The sequence below is a fragment of the Bipolaris sorokiniana genome (genome assembly GCF_000338995.1).
Source record: "Bipolaris sorokiniana ND90Pr unplaced genomic scaffold COCSAscaffold_4, whole genome shotgun sequence".
Classification (NCBI taxonomy): Eukaryota; Fungi; Ascomycota; class Dothideomycetes; order Pleosporales; family Pleosporaceae; genus Bipolaris; species Bipolaris sorokiniana.
The window spans coordinates 16,213-41,502 of record NW_006911898.1 but is presented as its reverse complement, the minus strand read 5'-3'; the positions used below and the strand labels follow the sequence as shown (position 1 = coordinate 41,502).

Below are 25,290 nucleotides of genomic sequence, written 5' to 3'. Positions count from 1 at the left end.
CCGCCAGTTTTCTCGGTTCTCCATTGTGCGCATCTCTTTTTCAACAGCTGATCTGACCGACCCTGCTGACAATCTGCCATTTTCACCGTCTGCCCTGGATATGTCTACGGTGACGCTGGGCACGTCGATAGAAGCGAGGTTAGTTCTGATAGCGTGCTGCTGGCTTGCTAGCGGCGCGGCTGTGGCGTTTAGTCCTGCAGGTGCGCTTGAGGACGCTACCTCAGCCCAGGTGCGCGTACCAGAGTTTGTTGCCACGAGGTCATCGACGCGTGTCTTTAGCTCAGCAATCTCGTCAATAAGTTTCACATTGTGGTCAATAATAGCTTGCTGGTTCTTTCTAATCTCTCTTGTTTCGCGTTCGAGGTTCTGGATCGTTTCATTCTGCTGCTGGATGATTTTGGTTAACGCGGTAAGTAGATCTTTGTTGGTGGCGGTGCTCTTCCTGGCTTGACGGATAGGTTGGCTGCTTTCGATCTGGATAGTGTCGGAGTCGTCGGCTGATAGGTCTAGCTGTAGGGGTCGCCTGCGGTAGTGTTCGTTTTGCTCGGAGGTGTCTCTTGCGCGTCTCTTCAGTGGTGCTAGTAGCTCGGCTGGTAAGGATGTCGCTTCGCGGTCGCGGTCGCGTTCAGGGGTCGAGATGGCCATCTCTCTCACGCGTCCAGATCGCAAACTCCTGGGCATATCCCTATACAAATACCCCGCTCACCTACAGCCAGTCGGAGATGCTGTCCTCGGACGAGTTACACTCGCTTCGAAACGTGGTACCGGCGATCTACAGCGATAGGTATAGTAGCGTACGCAGTGTCGCTGACAGTCCCTATTGCTACACACACACAATTTATTTACGCCCGGCGGCCGAGCCGAAAGGGCTACTAACGCTAGTCTAACTACACTTTCTCTACTTAGTCTTGGTCTCCTTAGCCCATATGTCTTCTTTGGCCTGCTTCTTTATATAGCTTATCATCTAAGTCAGAGCCCTTACTTAACACCTTGGCATGCTTCTTCTCTATTTACTGCTATTCCTCGTCAGATGCTCGTGGGTTAGTGTTGCTGGTGGTAGACTGGCTTAGAGTCGGCATCTCCAAGAGATTCTCTAAGTGTTCAGCGTCCTATCTTCGGCGGCTGAAGCGGTGTCTACTTCTGTTGCACGAGGCTGCTAATAAGTTTACGTTAGTAGCTAAGGTTTACCTAGTGGTTAGTTAGATATTAGTTTGCATCGAGTCTCCGTGTTGCTATTGCGAATCGTATCGTCGCTCGCACTGCGTTCATATCTGGCGCCCATTTCGCGTCGTCTGTCGCCGCTTTGCCGCCTAGGTAGAACGATATGTTTCCTCTATTCATCTGCGTGCACTGCAGCATTTCCATCCGCTGTGTCGTCCATTTTCGGCAACGGAATAGAAAGTGCTCTACCGTCTCTGCTGCCTGTCCGCATTCGCATTGGTCTGTCGTTGACGCTTTAATTCGGTGCCGATACGTGTTCAGCTGCGCCATGCCTGTTCTAAGCTGGGCAAGCACGCTGCTCTCTTTCCGCGAAAGCCCGTCGTAGAGTTGCCGCGTATGCTTTCCTGGCAGTGCCGTGTCGATTCGTTTAGAGTATGCTCCCACGTCTGCTGGCACCTTCTTGGCTATGCCTTGCTTACGTGCAATATTGTGCGTCGTTGATCGCATTCTAGGAAGCTGTGTCTGTACCCTAGCAGTCAGTCTAGTTGCCATCTTCGCCTCTTGCTTGGCGAGGCTTGCGAGCTCGCACTCTTCGCTTGCAGGTAGCCCCCTATTGCTACACTCGCTTGCACAATCGGCTTCCGGTCCTGATATAGCACGCAGTTTCGACGATGCAAGGGCCCCTGTCACGCGAAGTTAACGCTTTGCTAGATAAGGCTTAGCGCATACACAGCTGTGCATGCGCTAATCTTTCTCGGGTAAAATGCTTGCTTAGCGCAACAGAGGCACATGCAACGTCGAAACTGCGTGCTGTATCACAACCGGAAGCTGATTGTGCAAGCGAGTGTAGCAATAGGCTACACGAGCGTCGGGTGTTGGTGGTGTCGGTGTACATACCAGGAGGAGACCGGCAAGCACTGCAAGACGCATGCAACAAGCTAGACAAAGTAATCAGGGAGGAGAGAAGAAAGGCCGGCACAGTGGTGGACGTGGTGCTGGCGGGCGACTTCAATCAACACGACCAGCTATGGGGAGGAGAGGATGTGACGCTGGTCAGACAGGGCGAGGCAGATCCGATCATCGATCTGATGACAGAACACGCGCTCAGTAGCCTACTCCCGCGCGGCACCAAGACGTGGCAGTGCGGAGACTACGAGACGACAATCGACTTAGTGCTAGCGTCAAAAGAGCTGGCAGACACGCTGCTAAGATGCGCCGCCCACGACACCGAACACGGCTCCAACCACCAAATGATCGAGACGGTCTTCGACAGCTCCGTACCCGTGTCGCAGCAGCAAGAGCAGCTTCTACTCAAGAACGCACCGTAGAAAGCAATCAACGACAGGATCGCTAGAGCGCTCAGCGGGACGCCGCCAGGGGGCACGACACAGCAGAGGACCGACAGACTGATGGCGGCGGTGCTAGAGGCGGTGCACACACTAACACCCAGAGCTAAGCCGTCACCACACGCAAAAAGGTAGTAGACGCAGGACCTAACACAGTTGCGCCGCATTTACACGCACTAGAGGAACCAAGCGAGAGCCGCGAGACGAACAGGGGTCGCTAGGCCGGACCTAGAGGAGACGGCAAAGGGAGCGTCAAAGCAGTACCATAATGCCATTCGACAACAGAAGAGAAAGCACTAGGATAACTTCCTGGCGGACAACGATAACATCTAGAATGCGGCCAAATACCTAAAGGCGGGCAACGAGGCGTTCAGGACAGTCCCAGCACTTCGTAGAACAGACGGGACAACTACAAGCGACTTTAAAGAACAAGCGGAGGAGTTGCTCTGCACCTTCTTCCCCCCGCTTCCTAGCAGCATCGACGACGAAGGAGCCAGGCCACAGAGAGCACCCGTGAAAATGCCGATCATCACGCTCGAGGAGGTAGAAAGGCAGTTGCACGCCGCTAAGTCATAGAAAGCACCTAGAGACGACGGACTGCCTATCATAGTATAGAAACAGGTCTAGCCGGTAGTGAAAGACCATATACTTACGCTATTCCGACAGTCGCTAGAGAAGAGAGTGCTGCCCAGCCAATAGAGACACGCCAGGATTATACCGCTCAAGAAGCCAGGTAAAGAAGACTACACTGTCGCAAAAGCGTGGAGGCCGATATCACTATTAGCCACGCTAGGCAAAGTGCTAGAGTCGGTGGTAGCAGAGAGGATTTCGCACATAGTAGAGACCCACAGGCTTCTGCCCACCAACCACTTTAGAGCGCGCAAGCAGCGATCAGCCGAGCAAGCACTCGTGCTACTCCAAGAACAGATCTATACCGCGTGGCGGGGTCGGCAGACTATCAGCCTAATCAGCTTCAATGTCAAAGGAGCGTACAATAGGGTGTGCAAGGAAAGATTACTGCAGAGAATAAAAGCGCGAGGCATACCGCAGGAGCTGCTTAGATAGGTAGAGGCATTCTGCTCAGAGCGCACAGCGTCAATCCAGGTCAACAGACAGGCTTCTAAGGTCCAAGAACTACCACAAGCAGGTCTGCCGCAAGGATCTCCGCTATCGCCAATTCTATTTCTCTTCTTCAACGCCGATCTAGTACAGCGACCTATTGACACGTATAGAGGCGCGATCGCGTTCGTTAACGACTTCACTGCGTAGATCACAGGCCCGACGGCGCAAAGCAATAGAGAGGGCATCAACGCCATCATCCAAGACGCACTAGACTGGGAACGGAGAAGCAGAGCGACGTTTAAAGCAGAAAAGACAGCCGTTATTCACTTTACTCGTAAGGCGTATAAGAGTACTACCAAACCCTTCGTCATCAAAGGGCAGAGCGTATCGCCTAAGGACCACGTTAAGATACTCGGCGTGCTCATAAACGCCAGGCTTAAGTACCACAAACACATCGCAAGAGCAGCTGCGAAGGGACTAGAGACAGCATTAGAACTCAGAAGGCTGCGCGGGCTCTCACCTATAGTGGCACGACAGTTGTTCACGGCAACAGTCGCGCCGACAGTAGACTACGCATCGAACGTGTGGATGCACGTCTATAAAGACAAGCTAATAAGACCTATCAATAGGGTGCAAAGAATATGTGCACAAGCGATCGTCGGGACGTTCCGCACGGTGGCAACATGGGTAGCAGAGGCAGAGGCGCACATCCCAAGTGCACATGAGCGGTTCTAGAAGCGGGCAGTCAAGCTATAGACCGACATCCATACGCTGCCTAAGACGAACCCACTACGGCGAAACACATCACGGATGCGAAAGTTCAAAAGACAGTACCGTTCGCCACTATTTCAGGTGGCAGAAGCGCTCAAAGACATAGAGATGGAGCAGATAGAGACGATCCGGCCAGGTGTGTTAGCACCATAGGAGAAGAGAGTGCAGACCGTAGTGGAGAACGCGACACAGAGCCTCGAGGCGAACTGGGCGGTACGCATCGCCGTAAGCAGCTCAGCGCGGAATGGAGTAGTCGGCATAAGAGGCGCGATCAGCATACAAAGCAACGAAACACAATCTTTCTCCGTTACTTTAGGCAAGAGAGAGGAACAGAACCTATACTCAGCAGAGCTAGCAGCAATGGCTGAAGCGTTAAGCAGGCTGCCAAAGCTAAGGTTTCGCAATATAGTACTAATAACAAGGAACAAAGCCGCTGTGCTTACACTCAGAGCACCTCGCCAGCAATCAGGGCAAGGCTACATCAGCCAGTTCTACAAAACCGTATAAACACTAAGAAGAGACGGTAATATAGTAACAGTGCTATAGCTACCTACAAGCGAAGAGAGTGAGCTCGCAAGCCTCGCCAAGCGAGAGGCAAAGATAGCAACTAGACCAAACACTAGGCCACAGACACAGCTCCCTAGAATGCGATCAACTACGCACAACATAGCACGTAAGCAAGGCATAGCTAAGAAGGTGCTAGTAGACGTGGGAGCATACTCTAAACGAATCGACGCAGCACTGCCAGGAAAGCATACACGGCAACTCTACGACGGGCTCTCGCGGAAAGAGAGCAGCGTGCTTACCCAGCTTAGAACAGGCATGGCACAGCTAAACACGTATCAATACTAAATTAAGGCATCAACAACAGACCAATGCGAATGCGGCCAGGCAGCAGAGACGGTGGAGCATTTTCTGTTCCGCTGCCGAAAGTGGACGACACAGCGGATGGAAATGCTGCAGTACACGCAGATAAGCAGAGGAAACATGTCATTCTACTTAGGCGGCAAAGCAGCGACAGATGACGCGAAATGGGCGCCAGACATGGATGCAGTGCGAGCGACGATACGATTCGCAATAGCAACACGAAGATTAGATGCAAACTAACATCTAACTAACCACTAGGTAAACCATAGACACTAACATAAACTTATCAGCAGTCTCGTGTAATTAACAGCAGACAGCGCTTCAGCCGCCGAAGATAGGACGTTGAACACTTGGAGAATCTCTTGGAGAAGCCGACTCTAAGCCAGTCTGCCACCAGCAATACTAACCCACGAGCATCTGATGAGGAACAATAGTAGATAGAGAAGAAGCGTGCTAAGATAGTAAGTAAGGGCTTTGACTTGGATAATAAGCTATATAAAGAAGGGGGCCAAAGAAGACATATGGGCTAAGGAGACCAAGACGTAACATAGAAAGTGTAAAGTTAGACTAGTGTTAGTAGCCCTTTCGGCTCGGCCGCCGGGCGTAAATACATAAATTGTGTGTGTGTGTATCACCAGGCGCCCGGCCGAATTAGCACTAGATGTCCATCGGCTGGTGCATGATGCCCTACGTGCTAGACTACAAGCTCAGAGATAGCTCCAACATTGGACTTAACACGTCATCACACAGTTGGTCCAGGTGTTTCCGAACGGTAATCATAGTAATAGAAGCAAGTAGAGGCGCTTGCTTCCGCATGCCCTATATGCTCTCTCGCATAGTTAGACAGGTGATGACGAGAAGAAAAGGCCGGATCTTGTATAGAAATATGCTATAAGTCTGTACAATGATAGGAGGTATAAGGAAGCTGAAGAGCTGTTTATGCAAATGATGAAGACGCGCAAGAGATTGCTTGGCGACGAGCATCCAGATACGCTGACCAGTATGCACAATCTTGCTCATACGCTGCATTCACAAGATCGTCGAGAGGAGGCTCTTACGATGATGGAAAGATGCTTCCAGTCGCGCCAGCGCATTCTTGGAAGCCAACACCCATATACGCGATCGTCACTTAAGGCGCTAAGCGGTTGGTAGGTAGAATATAGTCAATAATTTATAATACGTTTAGCATGCATAGTTATTACTAGGTCGCGAAGTTACATGCTTTTGATCTTATTTATCTAACATAGTTAGCCTTTTAAGAGTTTTATGAATCTAATGTATTTGCTAAATACGCATTATCTGCCTTAATCAGTACTTGTCAAGAGATTTTGTCGACATAAGCTAGAAGGGTAGCTTTTTGTAAATTACGTGCGCAATCAGACAGACGCCTGTCCGTAGGGCTTGGAATAAGAGTTGTCGCAGCCGAGGCAGGGCTGCAGAAGCAATGACTTCAGCTGAACTGAAGCAACAAGCCACTGTAACGGCAGCAAGGATGCACTGCCTCAACAAGAAAAAGCAATAGCTATACACTACACATAAATGAAGATGGTAGATAGCAGACACAATACAGATCAATTTCACCGCACCCACGCGTGCAACAGTTCTTCTCTTACACAGATTGATACTTAGTTATTCTACTCTTATAGAATTGATTGTTACTTTTCGGTTAACATCCATAACTCTTTTCCACTACGAATCGCCAGAAAACAATCGCACGGTTTACTTCATATTACAGTCTCGCCCTAACCCGGATCGAGACTAGGCAAGTATTCCCTATCCAGCGTAGACCCCGTGTAACACCACGCACTCCCATATGCCTCTGAGTGACACTACTGCCGGTACTGATCCGCCTAGTCTTGCCTGCGCCGTTACAACAGCCTGCAAGAAGGATAAAAAGATGTCTTGTAATAATAGCTTATATTTAGAGCTCTATAGCCTTGTTTTAGACGGGCGGTTATATTTATTAGGTTCAAACTAAGCCTAACCCATCTCTAAGAACACGCCGCATAGTTATTCGGTATACCAGTACGCGGGTTTACTTCCGTCACTTCATTATAAGTGCAACCATTTCGGTTAACTTGGCATGGTCGAGACTAAATAGGACTGTAAGAACGAAGTTTAGGCAGCAAAAAGGTTAGAAGCACATTACGTACCGAGGCGCACTCCTGGCCACATGATGGCTGCCCTCTATCACCCCTAAAGGTACAACAAATTCCACTTTGGCCACTTGCATGTAAGCATTGCTTTACTTGCGTTAGCGAGATATGTTCATTTAATTAAAGTAAACAATACGAACATCACGGCCTGATACCACAGCGCCTAGACTTAGCATGATAATAAGAGTAGTAGGCTGCATAGTCGCGACTGCAGTACTAGAAAAAACGAAACTTGTCAGACTTGAGAGACTTGCTCTTTAGGTTTTAAGTCTTATGAGTATTTATAGATGTCTACACCTAAGCACTAGACCGGCAAATAGATAGGGGTAAGGTGTTACACGGGGTTGGGATCTATACTTCTCTTGCCGGGTCCCACACTAAGGCCGGTGAGCTTTACGCTAGTGTTCCGTGAAAGTTGTCTGGCAAGACAGTGGAGTGGCGTGCTTGGTAGAAGAGGGGGCAACAGGTTCGACAACTATTAATCTATTCAATAGACTAACAGGTAACAATCTTGTTAAGTAAAGTAACTAGTAAGAAAGTACAATTTGAGTTGACCACAACGAGAGTAAATAATGAAATCCATCCATCCTTATATCCTCATTGCTTCCAGTCTTGCCATCCCATCCATCCCATCTTGGCGGGATGGTTATGATAGCACTGCCATCCCATTCTGCACTGCCATCCCATTCTGCACTGCCATCCCGGATGGCCAGCCTTGGCGGGATGGCACATCACGTGACTCCAAGCCCCGCGATGATCATTACCTTCTGACGTGGACGTCCATAGGCCTCCAGCCGTCTCGTCTCTTGTCAAGGAGAGAATCCTTCTTGTTACTTGTAACATAAGGGTAGGGTAGAGGTAGGGTTACATAAGACCTAGCCGTACCTCTACTCGTATTACAGGCCAGACCCTGCAAGAAAGCTGCGGGGTAGTTACTAGTTAGAGTTTCTCCTCACACAGGGACAGACGTTAGTAGGACACTTTCTCTTCTAGACCCTTAGCATAGCACAAGACAGACTACGCGCTAACTAGCAGCATAAATCCTAGGTATGCTAGTGCTGATAGAGTCTTTCAGAGACGTTACTAACAACTAAGTCAAATATTACTATATTGCCGGTGAAGCCGAACCCCTAATGCTACGTAACGGAGCTGGTGATGCTTTAGGGGCCTAAGCGCTTAAGAAGCTATTGCTAGGGTATACCGTGATTGTGTTTAGTGCTGACTCATCTAATATCCGTTGCGGAGGGATAGACTTTGGCGGTGGAGTAACACTGACTAGAAAGAAAACCCTAATTAACTATTGGCCGGAAGAGGGCCGATACGAGGATAGTAACTACTGCTGCATTGTCTCTTAGTAGAGCGACGGCGGCCAAGGTCGTGTTGCAGTAGTGAGACTGAGTATCTGACCGTAGAAGCTTCTAGAAACGGCAAATTTCCGCCACACCACTGCTTGGTGTAATAATTTCCCATCTACCACCGTTTCAAATACACTACCACACACGTGACGTTAGCTTGTAAAATATCCCAAATGCCACTGTTTCTATCCCACATGCCACCGTCTTATTAGTAGGTTTCGCACCTCCCCTAGACTCTTTTAGGCAGTAGACAAACTAGTTTTACACGAGAGTCTGTATAATGTCGTTGTTTTTAGTGTTAGGTGGTGGGGCTTCCTGTTATCCGCGTCAGACTCAGCGCCCGGCTAAAGCCGTGACGGTTCATAACGCGTCTGACGCGATTAAAGAGTCGACGCGTTCTAACGCGAGGTTAACACAAAATCTAGCGACAATTGACTACGATGGCATCCTCCAGGGATTTGCCTAGTACTCTATTTATCGGACAGACATTCGTGTCAATTGATGAAGCAAAAGAGTCGGTTCTTCACGTTATGGTAACCCAGAGACTTTCATTCAAAGTAGCTGCCAGCGATCGGACGAGATTCCACGCTATCTGCCGCTTGAGCGAGGAAGCTAGATGCAAATTCTTCCTCCGGATCGCTTACATGAATCGATCCGATCAATTTGAGCTTCGGAAATTGGTCCCTCACACCTGCGATCTTAGCTCCCATCAAGATTGGAAAGCATCAAGATGTGCAAAGCTCATTGCCCACCGACAAGGAGATATGGTTAAGAGCGACTTTCGGACGAGGCCACGCCAGATTCAGACTGCTGAAAGACTTCAGCACTCAAATCAGATATCGTACCTACAAGCGTGGCGCGCAAAGAAGGAGATCCAAAAGAGTGCCTTCATGGACAAGACGAAGTCCTTCCAGCTCATCCTTCCATTCCTTCGGACAATCACGGATAACGGGCTTGATATAGATATAGATGTGAACGACGAAGGAGACTATGCTACTTCGATGGCGAACGCTGCTATTTCGACGGATAATGATGGATCCTTTGAATGGTGCTATGTAGCACCGAGGGCTTGTATTCATGCATTTTGGCACTCCCGACAGTTTATCTGTGTTGATGGTGCCCATATGAAGTCAGAAAAGAACGTAGTTCTTCTTATTCTTACAACACTTGACGCTAACGAGGAAATCCTACCATTAATGTGGGGATTCGCTAGAAACGAGTCTAAAGAATCGTGGCTCAGCTTTCTACAAGGTTTCAGAGAATACTTTCTCGACAACCTTGATACTACCGAGAAAGAACGAGACGATTTTGAGCATCTTACAATCGTTAGCGATCGAGCAAAAGGTCTAGTTCCAGCTGTTGCAGAGGCTTTACCAAAGGCTTTCCACTATCACTGCACGCAACATCTTGCAGAGAATGTTAGAAACGAATTTGGAAGAAAGGTTGAGAAGATATTCAGAGCTGCTTGTCTAGTCGAGACTAAGGCTAAATTTAAAGCCTTTTTGGATCAGATTGAGTCTCTTTCTGCTCCTGCGCGTCGCTACCTGGATCAACTCAATGCAAAGCACTACGCAACATCACATGCACCACTAGTCGATTTCCCACGGTTTGGTCAAACTTATTCTAATATATCCAAGTCGATAAATAGCGCATGGATGGTAAGTAAATCTATTAGAAAGCCTATTGTTCTATTCCGACTAAGACCAAGCTATAGGAGGCCCGTGAATTACCAATTCTCCATTCACTACATCATATATGGACATATATGATGTCGAAATTTTACGAAAGACGTCATAGCCCCCAGAAAGACGAGAAGTATACCAACTATACTATGGCATATTTCCGGAAAGAGCTTGAGGAGAGTAACCAGTACCTTGTGACTCCTCAAGAGCGCGAGAATATAGTAGCTCTAGCATACCGAGCAAACCCAGGGGACCAGAACACTCGTCTCGTTCAGCTCAAAGCCCAGAAATGCTCCTGTCTCGCTTTCCAGGATCACAAAATTCCTTGTAGACATGCGATTGCCGTTTGTCGGTTCTTTAATACTAAACTTGAGAAGTATATTGCCAAGTTCTACAAGATATCTGAGTACCGTGAGCAGTATAAATACTCTCTGTTACCGGTTTTACGGGACGATCTCGAACCTGATGGAGTTACAAAGCCACCTCCTTATGCTCCCTCGCGAGGTCGCCCGGTCCAGAAAAGGATGAAGCGAAGGACCCGGGAGACAGAGGCCCGGAGACTTGGAAATCTAGCATCACCAAACTGTCGGAAGGAGCAACAGGATGAGGCTCGAAACCGATATCAATCAGGCGCAACATATTTCCAACAACACCCGGATGCTTCAAATCGTCCTATTCAGATTACACCTATCCAGCGCTGTTCCGAACAGATTATATCTAATCAAGAGGCATCATCTCAACTTACTGATCAAACCGTGTCTACCCTATCTTTCATTTCCCAACCTCTAGACTTAAGAGAGCACGATACCTTGTGGCAACTGATCAGAGCTATACAAGCATCCCTCAAAGAAATCGAGGCAATAAGAGAGCGCCACCAGACTCAGCGAATTGGAGCTGCTAGGCAAGCAGTGAACGAGAACCGAAACAATGAAGACGGTCAACCTCATATAGCACAGGCATCTACAGCGGAAGCAGAACATTCAACCTTGCGGCCCACATCTCCTAAACCGCCAGTCTTTCAGCCAATTGTAGATCAGCAGCTACGGCTAGATGATGAACAGCAAAGTAGCAGCGGCTCTCAAGTAGATCTAGCCGCTTTACAAGTCACTTATATGGATTCTACTATTACGAACGATACTTTTACAATCGCGACATCTGGATCTATTCCACATATCACCCATAATGTCACATCAAGTCCACCTAGTAGAGACAAAAGACCTATGGCGAATGGAGAGAGTAGTGTCCAAAGCGAAGAGCCTCCAGCCCTATCAACGCGATCAAGAAAGAGAGCTCGAATAGGCCAATTGTGAGACTATAGAAAGATTTAGATCTACTATAAATTACAATTTTCAACCCTTCTCTTTATATAAAACTAATACTGCCTTTGTCTACTATCCAAGAGCGTGTAGGGCAGCGTTTCTCAGGCTTATCGTAGTAGTGTTCATCGATAAGGTAGTTCTGTTGAGTCTAAACAGTCTGTTGTGAGGTTAAAGGCCGATAATAGATTATCAGAGAAGCAGTCCTTAGGGTCGGTCATGTTTGGAGTTTTGGGGAGAGGTTGCATAAGCCCTATACCCTTCCCTCAGGGGCGTTAGATTCGCTATTTTTAAACCCCTTATAGGCGGCTAAGTGCCCGTTAGCTGAGGCTTTAAACGGTGGCATGTGGGATAGAAACAGTGGCATTTGGGATATTTTACAAGCTAACGTCACGTGTGTGGTAGTGTATTTGAAACGGTGGTAGATGGGAAATTATTACGCCAAGCAGTGGTGTGGCGGAAATTTGCCGCCACCTCGTGCTAGGCATTTAGCCTCATTACTAAACCCACTACTGGTCCTCCCGTACCCTGATAGCGCTTGTGCTAGTCCTGAGACTTAATTCACATCTTCCGCTTGTAGCTCAAGCTGTTCATTTCATATGGCCAACGAAACAAAGACCTGCGCCCACTGCAAAAACACCGCCGATGCTAGAGGACTCCCATGCCTCCAAGCTTGTGCACGTTGTAAGACGGCTCTATATTGTGGTCGAGACTGTCAGAAGGCCGACTATAAGAGTCACAAAAAAGTTTGCTCTAAGCCCGTCGAGCACTCCAATCCCTACGCCGCGCCTCGTCTTCACGACCTTGAGCAACATGTATCCGATCCGTTCACTCGACTCGATAAAGGCACGTACCTGCATGATCGACCGGAAAGCGACACATTTAAGCTTCTCATCGACTCCTTTCGTATCCGGCAAGCGGATGACTTTGATTACGAGAACAAGACCACGTCACCAAGCATCTACACCGGTGCTGCAACCAGCACTGAACCCTTTCGTCGGTACCTCAACAGGGCAACTGCATGCAAAGGCCTCCTTCCACCATGGTGGACTCCGGAGAAGATCGAAGAGTGTGTGATCTTTGGAGAGAGTGGAGCCTGGAGTGATATAAGGAAGAAAGTGACAAAACATGAAGTCATTCAGCATTATGGATATGACAAGATGCCACTGCAATTGCGGTTGTTGGCTGAAGCGATCTATGGCGTAGGTACGATGGGACACAATGGTTCAGATGTGCGAAAAATGATGACGCAAATCGAAAGTGGTGGTTTGCCAAATGGTCAAACTATGAGGACGATTGATATTAGTCCGAAGCGTTAGCACAGACGAGTGTAGCACATGACAATAAACTCAAGCTTCGTAATCACATGAATTTACAGAAGCAATCGTTGACCTAGTACATACGCGCTATTAGAGCCCTCCATGGCGTTGCAGTACTCGTTGTCGCTAGCGCTTCGTTCACTACTTCACCCTCAACCGCTCGCGAACCTACGGGCACTTGTAGCGGAGGATCCTTACACTTACGATTGCGTTGTTCTTTCTTTGTGATAGCATCTTCATTTGTAGCCCGCCTCGCTTTCGCCTCTTTATGGTCTTTGAAGCTCATTATCTTTGCCTTTCCCGGCATAACTAATCTGGTCGATTGACGAACATTAGCTTCGTTGTTTATCTTGAAAAAGAATTGGTTGCAGTCTTTCAGGAGGACTCGCTCAGCGAATGCGCTTTAGGCAGCATTTGCGAGTTTCTGTATGTGCATTCTCGTCTCACCGAGCACGTCGGCATCTTGCTTAATCGTATCGTGTAACGACGTAAGCGCTCTCGCCACTAGTGTCATAAGCGTTTAAGGCATTGCGTCATGCGTGTTAGTGATCGTAATGGCGGTCTTAGGAACGAGGACTTCAGCTGGCGGTTTCGGGATGTCTTTCAATACTCTGTCTGGATTGAAAGGATACAAGCTAGTCGCAGCCTACCTAGACCTGATATTTCTTTAGTTCAATGCTCTTCCCCATGCAAGACTGTACAGGTAGGTAAAGTGCTCTTTACTAATTACGTCGACGCCTCCTCGATTCCGGCGTTCGACTTGGTCACGATAGGCTGTTTTCAAGGGTGCAAAAGGCCCAATATCGCAGGGCTGCAGTTTATGAGAAGTATAAGTAGGCAGGCGGTATAGTTAGATTTATTAGGTTATGTAAGCTCGCCACTAAGGGTAGTAGCTCTTGTTATCAAATTTTTGAGGATCATAACAATAGGGAAAACCTCGGGCATTAGAGCGGTGTAACTAGGCTTATCAGGGTCACGAGAAGCTTGGCTCTCGTCAGCCCTACGAGCACTCAATAACCTATACATAGTATAGCTGCGCTACAAATCATTTACTACTAAACCACAATATCAATGCTTTCTACATAGTACTTCTCATATGCGAGACACTAACCCTAGCTTATATTCCGCTTACCCTATACCACAAGCGCGACTTATGATATCCGTGCTAAGCAGCATTCGCGTGTCTCTTCGGGTAGCGCTGCGCGGTCAACAAAGCCTAGTTAACTAGCCATATCATTAACCCCATATCTCCATTTTCTACTGGATCATTTTATTGATGCATCTGTAGAATTATTAATTATCATTGTTGTCTTGTCGATTACACAGAAATCACCACTTTGATCTTGTTCAACTCTTCTCCCTAACAACCTAATTAGAACGAGCATCTTTCTAGAGAAAAGGTGGTTATTAGAAGCAAATCTGTAAACATCATGAAACCCACAACCGCCCAACTTGCAAGGAAAAGAGAAAGAAACCGTGAGAGTCAGCGAAGGTCGCGCCAGAGGGTCAAAGACCAGATTGATGCTCTTGAACGACAGGTTCGGGATCAAGTGTACAAACATAGACCGTCTTATTAACAGCCTTAGAACAGAGAGCTTGAGCTAGATAGCAGGTCGCTACAGAAGCAGCTGCTACGTGCCCTAGAAGCTATAGAAGTGTTTGAAAAGGGTGCGAGTCTGCAATAAAACTTTATCTTTGAGTAGAAAGTGCATATCTAACCTATATAGCTCTGTGTCGATCTGAAGCAAAAGCAGAGGCCTTGATAGATACCAATTTCCATACGCCACGCACTTCAAGTAATGCTCCAGTATCTAATCACGAGCTATTAACTCCAACTTCATACTTGAACCAAAGCTCATCAAATATATGTACCTTGTCACCTTTAACTTACAGTTATAGTTCTTTTAACACAAATGACTGTCCTAATGTAGGTAGTATGTACGAAAGGAAAGCTGAGCTGAAAAACAGCTGGGAGTACAGCTCCCTACACTTATCACCAGATATGACTGAGACAGCGGATATTACATTTAAGGATTTGGAGAAGATATTATGTTCAGCGCGGCAAGTTAGCGAAGGTGGTTCAGTAGCTTAGTGTTTATAGTGCACTTAGTAAAAGCACAAAGCCAATGGCGTCGCCGTCATCAGAAAGCTTGATTATTGTTTTCTCAACGTTCTGTTAAGTCCTCCCAGTAAGCAGCCGCGAGAAAATCTGAGGTAGGAACTAGTTAAAAGAAGTTGTTCGAAGAACTATTACAAAGTTTAGAATTATCTACGTGCTTTTTTCCTCGCGCGATGTGTATCGTGTTTAGCGCCGTAGGTACTAGTACTAGCTACCCATCTAACGAGCTTGCCGCTCATATGCAAGGTCCTATGAGTGTGTTGTTCGGGCGCTTCTCGGAGACGAGACATCAAGTCCTCTACACCACTTAAGGTATGTTTTAGCTGCCCCTTTATGTTTTCCAATTCGTCCAAGATATCTGCCACTTTAGTATCACTCTCCTCGGGCTTGCGCTCTATATAATTTTTAAGCGCTACTTAATCTAAAGGGAGGATAGACTTACTAGCGTTGGTGTGTGAGACTGCTTCTTTGGTCTCGCGCGAGGCGAATTTGCCAGGCTGCTCCTTGCTCTTCTTATCACCCAACTGCTTGCTTGCTGATGCTGGTTTTGCTAGATCTGAAGCTGGGTAACCAGCATCATCTCTGACTGGTAGACAGTTTTGATATCCCTAAGATGATTAACAATAATCGTTAATCGTGCAGCATCTATGCATACTTGGTACAATGTATCGTCTAGAATAGTATCTTGAGAACTCATCACTCTCTTGGCTTCCCGAGAAGGCACGGACTGCGGGTTAGAAGAGGAGTAATTTTGTAAGAGGGATTGAAAGCTCACTATATACCACTCGTCTTAGCTAGACTAGTTAGGTCGTTGGACGGGGTACGCAATGACATTCTAAATCCCTAAAGGGGTAAATAGCCCTATACAGCGCGGCGCATATTACCTGCATATAGATCATTATAAACGCACACAGTTGGTAGGACGAATTAGATGCAGAGTGAGCATCAGTCGCTTATTGAGACTTAGGGCCGAGGTGACAGGAACTGTTCGTTTCTTTTTGGAGCTAACCTATCTATCGTGATAGTACCATTTTGTGGATTTCCTATAGTAAAAAAGTCATTTTCGGAATAGAAATTGTTATGCTATACATCATCAAGCGGTTGCTCCTAAATATGAACAGTTTACTTGGCTTGAGAAAGCGCGGCAATAACAGCTTCACCTGATCCAGCAGCTTCTGTGCCTCATTCCTAGACATAAAGTTAGGGAGATGGTTGCATAGTTCGGGTTTAGGATACTAGTATAGGTGATGGTGCCATTGTGAGGAGTTGCGGTCATTCGCCCGTTTTTGATAGCCTTCTGGGCTGCCTTGTTCAGGTGAGACGCCTGCTTCGATCTGAATTTGGATCTTGCTAGGTAGATGCATTAGTTAGCAGGAACTTGGAAGCGGAGATGATCCCAGATCTGTCTCTGCTGCATTTTGCGTGTATTTAACATAGTCCCTTTATTTATCGTGTTCAGCCAGACCTCCACTCCTCTCTAATCTTCTTGAATACCTCCCAATACTAAGCTTGGAATAATCTGCGTTGCGCGAGACTGATGTCGTACTACACGTTGTCGATCGGAATCTATGGGGACGGAGAAGACCCGAACTACCGCTCCTATTGGGGTTTTCTGATTTTCCGTCAGGGAAACGAAGTTGGAAACCTCCTGCACGTACAGTTGATATCTTTTGAAGGATTGATTTATTAGTTCGAAACTTAAAGCGGTCACCTACTAGAAAGCCAGACTTGTGAAGGGAGGGTACTTTTGGGTTACATTGAACTGACAAAGTACAACTAGGTTGTTGATATCATATCAAAAGAACCAGCACCACGGAATAATAAAGTGAGGACACTATTGCTAATTGGATATAATTCTAATTAATGCAGGATTGATGTCAAGATTAGACTCTAGATTGTGTGATTGCACTCGAAGCTGAGGAATTACTCCCTACCGGTACCTCAGGTTGGATTGAAGGAATCGTCGGGAAGCCTTCTAAAGACGTTGCAGCAGCAGTGGGTGGGAGATGGACCGCAGCAAGAAGGTAGAATTGGAGTGACAAGGGAGATCTGGATTAGGTAAACCTCATAGTCCACTATATCGAACCAGCTCACGCTCAAGTTCTAATAGTAAGGCATAAGTATTATCCGGTATCTTTGGGATTATCTAATCGATCATGGAAGACCACAAAGAATTACGAGCGCGCGACTTTGCTTCAAAGTATTCACGTTCAGGTATACTGAACCCTGAAACTCCCATGTCTAGGATAGCAACCACATTAAGTTGGTCATCAATGAGTATATTGTCTGGGGTAAGATCTCCATGGCAGAATACAGCGCACCCGTCCCCAAGACGCTGGATTCTTTCTATCTGGTGCGCATCATTGGCATCGAATCGTCCATAAGGCCGGGAATTTCGAAGTGCATCGATAAGCCCATTACAGTATTCTGTACGCGACCTAAATGGGCCATATTCCCGGTCTGGCATGTTTGCGGCAGGTAAATGTTGAAAGAAGACATCTCGACACGGTTCAAAGCCCATAGACCCAAAAAAGTCACCACGTAGACCCATCCAGCTCTGGACGAATCCTGAAAGTTGTGTAGTCACTCTTTCTACCTGTGCTTCGTCAAAGGTATGCAGAACGTCATGCAGCGGTGTTCCAATAACCCTAGACATAAAGATATTACCAAAGCCATCCTTTTCGTAAGCGCCGAAAACTTCTGGAACAGGCACATGGGTTGATGAGGCAATAAAACGCAAAGCTTCTGCCTCTGCGACCTTGACGTTAGGCCCTCTTTTGAGTATGCGGTCAGAGTCTTGCAGGTGCCAAATCGATTTGTCAATCTTGTGCACAGCGATATTCTTAGCTTTCGTCATATCAACGACAGTAGTGAGGTCGGTGTCGAAGATAACGGGCATAGCAGGCTTTTCAGGAAAGGGGGCGCCACTGACAGGGCTATTGTTAGCACAAAGGGAAATGTAGAAGAAACTAAGATAAGCTTACTATGGAGGAGGAGGGGGAGGAGGAGGGGGTGGAAAAATTGGGGCCATGACCAAACTTGTTTGCAAGAGGCAAAGTTGGAATGTTATGGTGTTGCGGCAATCGAGCGACGCGCAACTCAAAGAAGGATGAACACCCAAGGGCGGGCGCGACGTGCCTAAGACGCAGAACAAGGACGACGCACAGGCCACCTTAGGCAGCAGCGTGACGCTTGGGAGAGTACACCCTATTCGATAGCGACTGCTGGCGCTTGTTTAGATTTCAAAACTCGAATACTCGAGCGCTGTTAGCAATGATTTATTTACCTACATGTCAGAGTTGGTAGGCGTGAGGCTAAAAAATGCGAAGGCGCGGGTATGGCATTTACTGAGTACTGGGCATCGGTCAGGCTTGCGCTACATTCGTGATGACTCCATTCAGCCGCTGCGAGGTCAAGCCAAAGTATCACGCAAGGCTGGCGGCTGACAAGGACGCACGATACCACTGTAGCTGTTGTGTGGAATCTTGGCGGGCGGGTTTACTTCAGCCCCGCAGACCTTGGCCATGCATCCAGTCAACTCCTCATTCTCTGCTTAACATAGTTTAGACATTATGACTGCTATCCACACAGGCTATGCTGATATTAGTTCTCGTACAAAACCTTACTGCCACCGTTGCGACCGAACATTCGATACCGGTCGAGCAAGAGACCAGCATTATGATGCCTCGGCTCGTCACCACATTTGCGATGTCTGCCAGTTCGACGGCTCCTCTTATGACGAGTTAGTACAACACAATCGCAGCACGCTTCATAGGATTATGTGCGATGGTTGTGACGATGATGGGTGGTGGATACCGGATAGCCAAGCGTACAAGGACCATTTGAGGAATGACAATGTGTGTACGACATGCGAGCGTCATTTCGATAGCCTCAACAACCTGCGACATGTGGGTATTACCGTGTTTGAACGCACTACTCGTACCCTGATTCAGTCCTCGCTCTAATAGCTAATAGCACAAGCTAGTGCACCTGAAACCTTCAGTCGAATGCTATGGTTGCACTCGGTCCTTCACTACTTATTCTGGGATGATAATCCATCTAGAGTCTGGGACGTGTACGTCTGGTATTGATATTCTGGACTTAAACAAGTCAGCTGCAATGTGTTATTGTTGCAAACTGCGCAGCTGTCGGAAGCATGAACTTTGCTGATCATATCACCTACCGTTTGACCGTAGAATGACCGATAGCCTCTATATAAGCAGATGAGACGACGTAGACAAAATGAATTAATCCTCTTCACAATTTTTCCTCACGCACCAAAGAGTGCGACAGTTATGAGCCCGGTTAACCTTCTTCCTGCGATACAGCTATCCTATTCGCAAACTTTAACTACAACCCTTGCAAGTACTGGAGCGGATCCGCAACCCCGCACCTGTTAAACATCGCAACAACCAATCATGTCGATTAAAGATCACAATCTGCCAATGCTCAACAATCGCAGTGATTGGATCGATTGGTACAACTCTATCGAGGATCTCGCTAAACGAAACGACGTTTGGAAGTACTGCGATCCATTGGGTATTGAGAATTTGGTCTTTACCTCCACAAAACCATCAGACTCAGCAAGCAAGGATACTATCCAGAAGTTCCAGAGCTTGCAGAGTATCTTCGATTCCGAAAAGAAGAAATATGACAAAGTTTCAGACCGGATTGACTACACAGTCTGTCAAGAATTTAAGCAACACTATCTTGGCAAACATGACGTGCGAAGCAAGCTTATCGCTCTATCAGACAGCATACAACCCAACGCAAAGGACCAACGCCAAGAAATCAGAAACGAGTTTGAAAAACTCCGCAAAGGTCCTGGCAACACAAGCATCGATAAATGGCTAGGACGCTGGCCCACACTCGTCAACAGCGCAAAACGGTATAATATCGAGAACCTTGGTGAACCACAGATATGCGAAGCATTCATTGAAGCATGTCGAGATATTAATCCACCATTCTATAATTACATGAAGTCAAAAGACGCGCAAACTGAAAGTCAAGCCTCGATCATACACCAGACTACAGCAGCCATGAAGGGCATTGCCGACGCGCTTATTGAAGCGTTGAACACAATAAGCCCAGAGCAAGCAAGTCATAGGTCTATATCGATAGATGACTTCAACTCTGACGATTCTGACGACTCGGTCGACGAAGTTGATGCTCCAGCAGTGCAGAGAGCAAGGAACAAGATCAACAAGACCCTCAGATCCTTTCGTAGGCTAAAGCCAACACTCTCTGATAACAGGGTCACGATAGGCTTCTGCATCAAGCAGTTCAGAAGCATGGCACCTCCGAGTGAAAAATCCACCAGAGGTCGCGCAGCTCACGCAACGCTTCAGGGCAGAAAGCACGGTCGTGACCCCAAGACGTCAGAAGAGGAGGATGGCCAGCCCAGGCGGAAGCGAGAGGCGATTGGATCGAGTTCAGCCTCTAAAACTCAAGTAGCTCCTCTTCGAGACTGTGTCTGTGGAATACAGCATAACTACCTAGATTGCTGGTATCTGAATCCTAACAAGGCACCAGCGAAATGGAAGCCGCAGATTCATATCCAATCTAAGGTAATTGCTGCAGTAGCGGGAAGCAAACGTTTGCGTGAAAAGATTGAAAAGAATTTCCACCGCAACGACACGATGCTGCCAGACTTTTGGCCCAGCGGAAGCGCGAATAGCCAGCAAAATAAAGCAACAAGCCAAGCTAGCTCAGACACAATAGCTGTCACCCAATCAGCTAGACCTAGGGCTTCCTTTGCAACGCTAAGATTCGCATCAAGCGTCACGAAAGACAACAGCATTGACAACTATTTTCGTCTGGATAACTGTGCAGACACACATGTCTGCAATGACCGATCACGCTTTGTTCACTACAAGCCACTCTACAACGAGATTATTCGTTTTGGGAACACCAACACGCATATTGAGGGTATTGGAACTGTACTGGTTAATGTCAAAACAACTTCAGGCTACAGCCAAATTCAGCTCAAGAACGTAGCGCATGTCTCTGGCTTCCATTGGAACCTAATAAGTACGCATGTCTTGGAAAAACAAGGACTATTCTTTAACACAAGAACGTGTTGGATGGAGTTCTCGAACGGATCAAAAGCATTTGAAGTGGAAAAGCATGGTGCGTTTAGAGTTGTAAAGACTCAAGGCAATCAAACATGGAAAGACGCGTATGCGTCTTCAAGAGTTCCAAACATATCAACAGCTTCAGTGGATGTATGGCACGCAAGGCTAGGACACATTCGCAAAGAAGCCATACAACATATACCAGAGGCTGTACATGGTGCGAAGCTAAGCTCGAAAAACTTTGAGCGAGACTCAGATCTCTGCGAGACATGCGAGCTTGCACAACACTACCAGCAAATATCAAGAATTTCAACCTGGAGGGGGAGCTACCCATTCGAGAAAGTCCACATGGATCTTATCGATATGGAAAAAGCATTTAACGCTGACTCATGGGTCGTCCACTTCTACTGCGACTACTCAGCGTATCACATCTCATTCAACTTAACAAACAAATCTCAGAAAGAGCTGGTGTCAGTGACCAAGGAATTCCTAGCAATAACAAACAACAACTGGGGATTTGTCACAAGATACATCCAATCAGATGGCGAGAAAGGACTTGGAAATGATTGGCAGGAGCTAGTAACAGCTAGAGGCATCACTTTTCGATCATCTCCAGCAGATACTCCAGAGCAGAACGGTCTTGCTGAACGTTCTGGGGGGGTGATTATAGCCACTGCCCGAAAACTCCGTATACAGAGCAAGTTTCCTCATAGGCTCTGGCCACATATAGTATCACACGCTACAAGACTCCTCAATCGAATTCCAGTACAACGCAGGGACTGGAAAACACCATTTGAGATGGTGCATGGACGCAAGCCAGACCAGAGTTGCTATCAGTCAGTTCAGTCAGTCTAAAGAGCTCCGGACTGACTGAACTGACGTTGTGAGGTCACTGGACTGGACTGGACTGGCTGCCAAGACTTTTCAATTGAACCAAACTGACTGACTAGACTGACTGAACTGAGTTACCTGACGTTAAACTGAGATAACTGCTCTTGTATTTTCGAGGTTTCTTCCTCCGATAGTGTCCGCGCTGACCCTAGAGCCGATGTAGTCGTTGGTTGTATACCAAGCCTTTTCCAGCTCTTTAAACTCTGCAAAGCTGAAATAAGCTCTGGCTTCATATGGAGTCTCCGCGTACCTAACATGTCGCCAAGCTCGCTGAAAGTCTGCTCACAGTCTGCCGCTGCCGCTAGTATTGTTAGAACGTCGATAGCAAGCTTTGAGAGTATAGGGAATTGCCCAGCAACTGACTCCTAGTATAAAAGCGGGTGGAGAGATAGCCGGTCTTCCTCAGCTAACACTAGCTGCCGCTTCCAAATCTCATACTCGTCCTCCGTAAGGCTTGCCTTTACCTGCTGTATACTTTGCTCAATCGACGACTATAGAAAAGCTGATCGCGACGTTAACAACCCTAGCCGGGACTTCTTACGCGGCGGTGTAACTACCTGAGCTGGAATAGTTGCGGCGTCCTTCCGACCCTGCCACATGCGCAGGAATGCTCGGTAGTTATTGTCTAGCTAGCCGTCACGATAGTGAACACCGTCACGGGCAGTAACATGGGTATTAGGTACCTTCTAGAGCGCTGAGAGGTGGTGCTTGTAGTGCGGGTGTAGTATTGTAGCAGTGTAGTAGACAGGTGCGTCGTCAAATTTCGCGTAGTACTTAGCAAGCTTACTGTGCGCAAGGTTGATGTTCGTAATAAGATAATCTTCAGGCGCGTCTAGATCTTCGTAATTCACATCCTTAAGACGGTCTTTAAGAGCCTTAAGCTGGTTAAGAAGCCACTTAAACGTTACTAGAACTTCCTAAATAGCGCCGTGGCGGCCGTGTTGTCCGCGGCCTTCAAGTAGCTTTGTAGCTTCAGTAAATAGCTTAAGAAGTCGTATGTACTCTGCTATTGTCGCCCAATCCTTGCCGCTTAGACCGCCTTCACGTATGTATAGTCGGGGCTGCGCAGCGGGCAGCTGCTCGCAGTTCTTCCGGCGTCGCGAGGGTGCTGTTGCAGCACTATGCTCTTCAATTTTAGACTTAATATAGCTATTAATAGGCCCGTATAGCTCAGCTGCGCGCACAAACGTGCTAAAATAGCTATTCTAGCGGGTCTTGACAGGCTTAACAAGCTGTCGGATGTGAGGTGTAACACCTAAAGACTCTGCCTCCTCGCGCTGTAGGCGCTCTAGTAGTTGTCGAGTTTGAGGTGTGCAGATAGACGCAATTACGTCAAAGAGGACGCTAATAGGACCGTGTTTACGCCACTTATCCATGTACTTCTCCTCGTCCTTAAGGTGGGCGGCGTCATTTTCGTACGCACTACTGTCTTTACCCCAGATTACCAATTGCGCGCCTAAGTTGAGTATATGGCAGCAGCACCGCAACCTCCGTTCGCTTGCGATAAAGCCAAACTCCTCTGCTAAGGACTCAACTGCAGTATTATTGTTACTTGCATTATCAAGCATAAAGTACCCAACGCTCTTGTTGTTAATGCCAAATAGCCGAAGTATTGTTATTGCAACAGCGGCAATATTACTGCCAGTGTGCGCTCCGTGTAGCTCAGGCAACCTAAGCAGATGGTCAACTAGCTTGCCCTCGCTATTAAGGTAATGTACGCAGAGGCCAGTAAAAGCATACTGCCCACCTGTGGAAGTCCAGTTGTTAAATGACACATGAATAAGTGACCGGGCTTCCCGAAGGTAATTGGCAACAGCTGGTATGTATGCGTTATACTCAGCAATAATATGATCGCGGAGCGTTTGGTGGCTACGCCAAAGGAGGGCTTCGGCTAGCGGGCTTACGGCCGCAATCATGGCTCGAAACTCCGGCGTTTCTATTACGCGGAGGCTCTGGTTGTCCGCGACTACCCAGTCCTTCAAGGCATCCTGGAATTGAGAGTTTGAAAAGCTTGCTGCCATTTCGTTTGCCACCCCTTGCGATACCTCTATCCCTTTCGACCTCATAATATGTACTTGGGACTTTGCAAGCGCGCCCATAATATTACCCTCCCGGCTAGCGATTGGTATAGGTCCGTTGGGCCCGTGTGAGTGCCCAGGCTTGTTACTTGAGAGGTGTCGGCCGGCGTTTGTAGTGCTGTCAGCCTCATAGCAAGCCTCCTGCCTCCGTTGTTGATGGCAGTACCGGCAAAGCCAGTAGTTCTTCTTGTGCTTGCGGTGCCAGACGGCCCAGCCGTGGCGGTAGATCCAGCTTTTTGGCCCACCGCGACTACTGCGTTCAACTTGGCGCCGCTCAAGGTACGGTACACGCTTGAAATCAAGCCCGTCGTAATCGTCGTCGCCATCGTTGGGGAAATCCGCATATATCGTCACAAGTTCATCAGCTTGTGCCTCGCTCGTAGTATCGCCAACAGTAGGCGCGTTCGATAGCGATAGTAGAGGAGAATTGCGCTTATCGTATTCTACAAGGCGGCGAAGACCTAAATTAGAGGGAGTAGACATAGATTACACGATAAAAGTATGTCGTATATATAAGTGCGGTGTATTATTATATGTATTGTCTCTGCTATTTGCCATCTTTATTTGTTTCTAATGTACAGCGATTGCTTTTTCTTGTTGAGGTAGTGTATCCTTATTGCCGTCACTGTGGCTTGTTGCTTCGGTTTAGCTAAGGTTATTACTTCTGCGGCCTTGCATAGATTGTGACAAAGTATTATAGCAGCAGTAGTAACTATACTAATACCGTCGTATGTATAGCATAGGCGATGCGACGCGACGCGAAATGCTTGCTAAATGTAGCTAGCGCAGCTCTATGAGCTCCAATTGGCTTAATGCTACATATCTCAGCTTAAGAACTAGTTAATTAGTTAGCTATAGGATTAGGGTTTAGTTATGTATCTAAGACTAGCGCGACTTTGAAGCTGCACTAAATGTGGTTACTACGGCTACAAATTTCTGCTCTAAAAAGAGCTAATGTTAGTTCAACATCAGTCAGTTCAGTCAGTCTGATGGCTTTTGAACTGACTGAACTGATGTCCAGCGGCCTCGAGGACTGACTGACTGAACTGAGTCTTGGCAGTCAGTTCAGTCAGTTCAAACTGAGTTACCTGAC

General features: G+C 47.4%; 13 protein-coding genes across 13 annotated transcripts; 7 read left to right on the top strand and 6 right to left on the bottom strand.

Annotated features, from left to right (window-relative positions):
* The first annotated feature begins 4,802 nt into the window (after positions 1 to 4,802).
* Positions 4,803 to 5,468, top strand: COCSADRAFT_294655 (uncharacterized protein). Its single transcript, XM_007699470.1, has one exon. The coding sequence runs from the start codon at positions 4,986 to 4,988 to the stop codon at positions 5,190 to 5,192; it is 207 nt and encodes a 68-aa protein (XP_007697660.1). The 5' UTR covers positions 4,803 to 4,985; the 3' UTR covers positions 5,193 to 5,468.
* A 627-nt stretch (positions 5,469 to 6,095) lies between these two features.
* Positions 6,096 to 6,359, top strand: COCSADRAFT_84519 (uncharacterized protein; the record flags this gene model as incomplete). The annotated part of the gene is made up of 1 exon (XM_007699469.1): positions 6,096 to 6,359. A coding segment is annotated over one exon (264 nt), but the record flags the coding sequence as incomplete, so codon positions are not given.
* Positions 6,360 to 7,942: 1,583 nt separating this feature from the next.
* On the bottom strand, positions 7,943 to 8,203 carry COCSADRAFT_34663 (uncharacterized protein; the record flags this gene model as incomplete). Its single annotated transcript, XM_007699277.1, is given in 3 exon segments — positions 7,943 to 8,008; positions 8,051 to 8,053; positions 8,070 to 8,203. Coding segments are annotated over 3 exon segments (151 nt in total), but the record flags the coding sequence as incomplete, so codon positions are not given.
* A 4,097-nt stretch (positions 8,204 to 12,300) lies between these two features.
* On the top strand, positions 12,301 to 13,112 carry COCSADRAFT_294613 (uncharacterized protein). Its single transcript, XM_007699468.1, has one exon. It carries the CDS (start codon positions 12,316 to 12,318, stop codon positions 13,033 to 13,035), a length of 720 nt encoding a protein of 239 aa, XP_007697658.1. The 5' UTR covers positions 12,301 to 12,315; the 3' UTR covers positions 13,036 to 13,112.
* COCSADRAFT_353052 (uncharacterized protein) lies at positions 13,109 to 13,689 on the bottom strand (the record flags this gene model as incomplete). The annotated part of the gene is made up of 1 exon (XM_007699467.2): positions 13,109 to 13,689. Exon 1 carries the CDS (start codon positions 13,340 to 13,342, stop codon positions 13,109 to 13,111), a length of 234 nt encoding a protein of 77 aa, XP_007697657.1. The 5' UTR covers positions 13,343 to 13,689.
* A 776-nt stretch (positions 13,690 to 14,465) lies between these two features.
* COCSADRAFT_158234 (uncharacterized protein) lies at positions 14,466 to 14,720 on the top strand (the record flags this gene model as incomplete). The annotated part of the gene is made up of 2 exons (XM_007699466.1): positions 14,466 to 14,573; positions 14,622 to 14,720. The coding sequence occupies 2 exons, from the start codon at positions 14,466 to 14,468 to the stop codon at positions 14,718 to 14,720; spliced, it is 207 nt and encodes a 68-aa protein (XP_007697656.1).
* Positions 14,721 to 15,200: 480 nt separating this feature from the next.
* COCSADRAFT_353049 (uncharacterized protein) lies at positions 15,201 to 16,185 on the bottom strand (the record flags this gene model as incomplete). The annotated part of the gene is given in 6 exon segments (XM_007699465.1): positions 15,201 to 15,256; positions 15,309 to 15,548; positions 15,597 to 15,762; positions 15,810 to 15,881; positions 16,065 to 16,163; positions 16,183 to 16,185. The coding sequence occupies 6 exon segments, from the start codon at positions 16,183 to 16,185 to the stop codon at positions 15,201 to 15,203; spliced, it is 636 nt and encodes a 211-aa protein (XP_007697655.1).
* Positions 16,186 to 16,967: 782 nt separating this feature from the next.
* Positions 16,968 to 18,020, bottom strand: COCSADRAFT_34662 (uncharacterized protein). Its single transcript, XM_007699276.1, has one exon. It carries the CDS (start codon positions 18,009 to 18,011, stop codon positions 17,301 to 17,303), a length of 711 nt encoding a protein of 236 aa, XP_007697466.1. The 5' UTR covers positions 18,012 to 18,020; the 3' UTR covers positions 16,968 to 17,300.
* Positions 18,021 to 18,726: 706 nt separating this feature from the next.
* COCSADRAFT_137314 (uncharacterized protein) lies at positions 18,727 to 19,413 on the top strand (the record flags this gene model as incomplete). Its single annotated transcript, XM_007699464.1, has 2 exons — positions 18,727 to 19,062; positions 19,130 to 19,413. The coding sequence occupies 2 exons, from the start codon at positions 18,727 to 18,729 to the stop codon at positions 19,322 to 19,324; spliced, it is 531 nt and encodes a 176-aa protein (XP_007697654.1). The 3' UTR covers positions 19,325 to 19,413.
* Positions 19,414 to 19,599: 186 nt separating this feature from the next.
* COCSADRAFT_47091 (uncharacterized protein) lies at positions 19,600 to 20,247 on the top strand (the record flags this gene model as incomplete). Its single annotated transcript, XM_007699447.1, has 2 exons — positions 19,600 to 19,812; positions 19,891 to 20,247. Coding segments are annotated over 2 exons (570 nt in total), but the record flags the coding sequence as incomplete, so codon positions are not given.
* A 198-nt stretch (positions 20,248 to 20,445) lies between these two features.
* Positions 20,446 to 20,703, top strand: COCSADRAFT_74239 (uncharacterized protein; the record flags this gene model as incomplete). The annotated part of the gene is made up of 1 exon (XM_007699463.1): positions 20,446 to 20,703. A coding segment is annotated over one exon (258 nt), but the record flags the coding sequence as incomplete, so codon positions are not given.
* Positions 20,704 to 24,092: 3,389 nt separating this feature from the next.
* On the bottom strand, positions 24,093 to 24,362 carry COCSADRAFT_71323 (uncharacterized protein; the record flags this gene model as incomplete). The annotated part of the gene is made up of 1 exon (XM_007699462.1): positions 24,093 to 24,362. A coding segment is annotated over one exon (270 nt), but the record flags the coding sequence as incomplete, so codon positions are not given.
* Positions 24,363 to 24,374: 12 nt separating this feature from the next.
* COCSADRAFT_62509 (uncharacterized protein) lies at positions 24,375 to 24,680 on the bottom strand (the record flags this gene model as incomplete). Its single annotated transcript, XM_007699455.1, has 1 exon — positions 24,375 to 24,680. A coding segment is annotated over one exon (306 nt), but the record flags the coding sequence as incomplete, so codon positions are not given.
* Between the last annotated feature and the right edge of the window lie 610 nt (positions 24,681 to 25,290).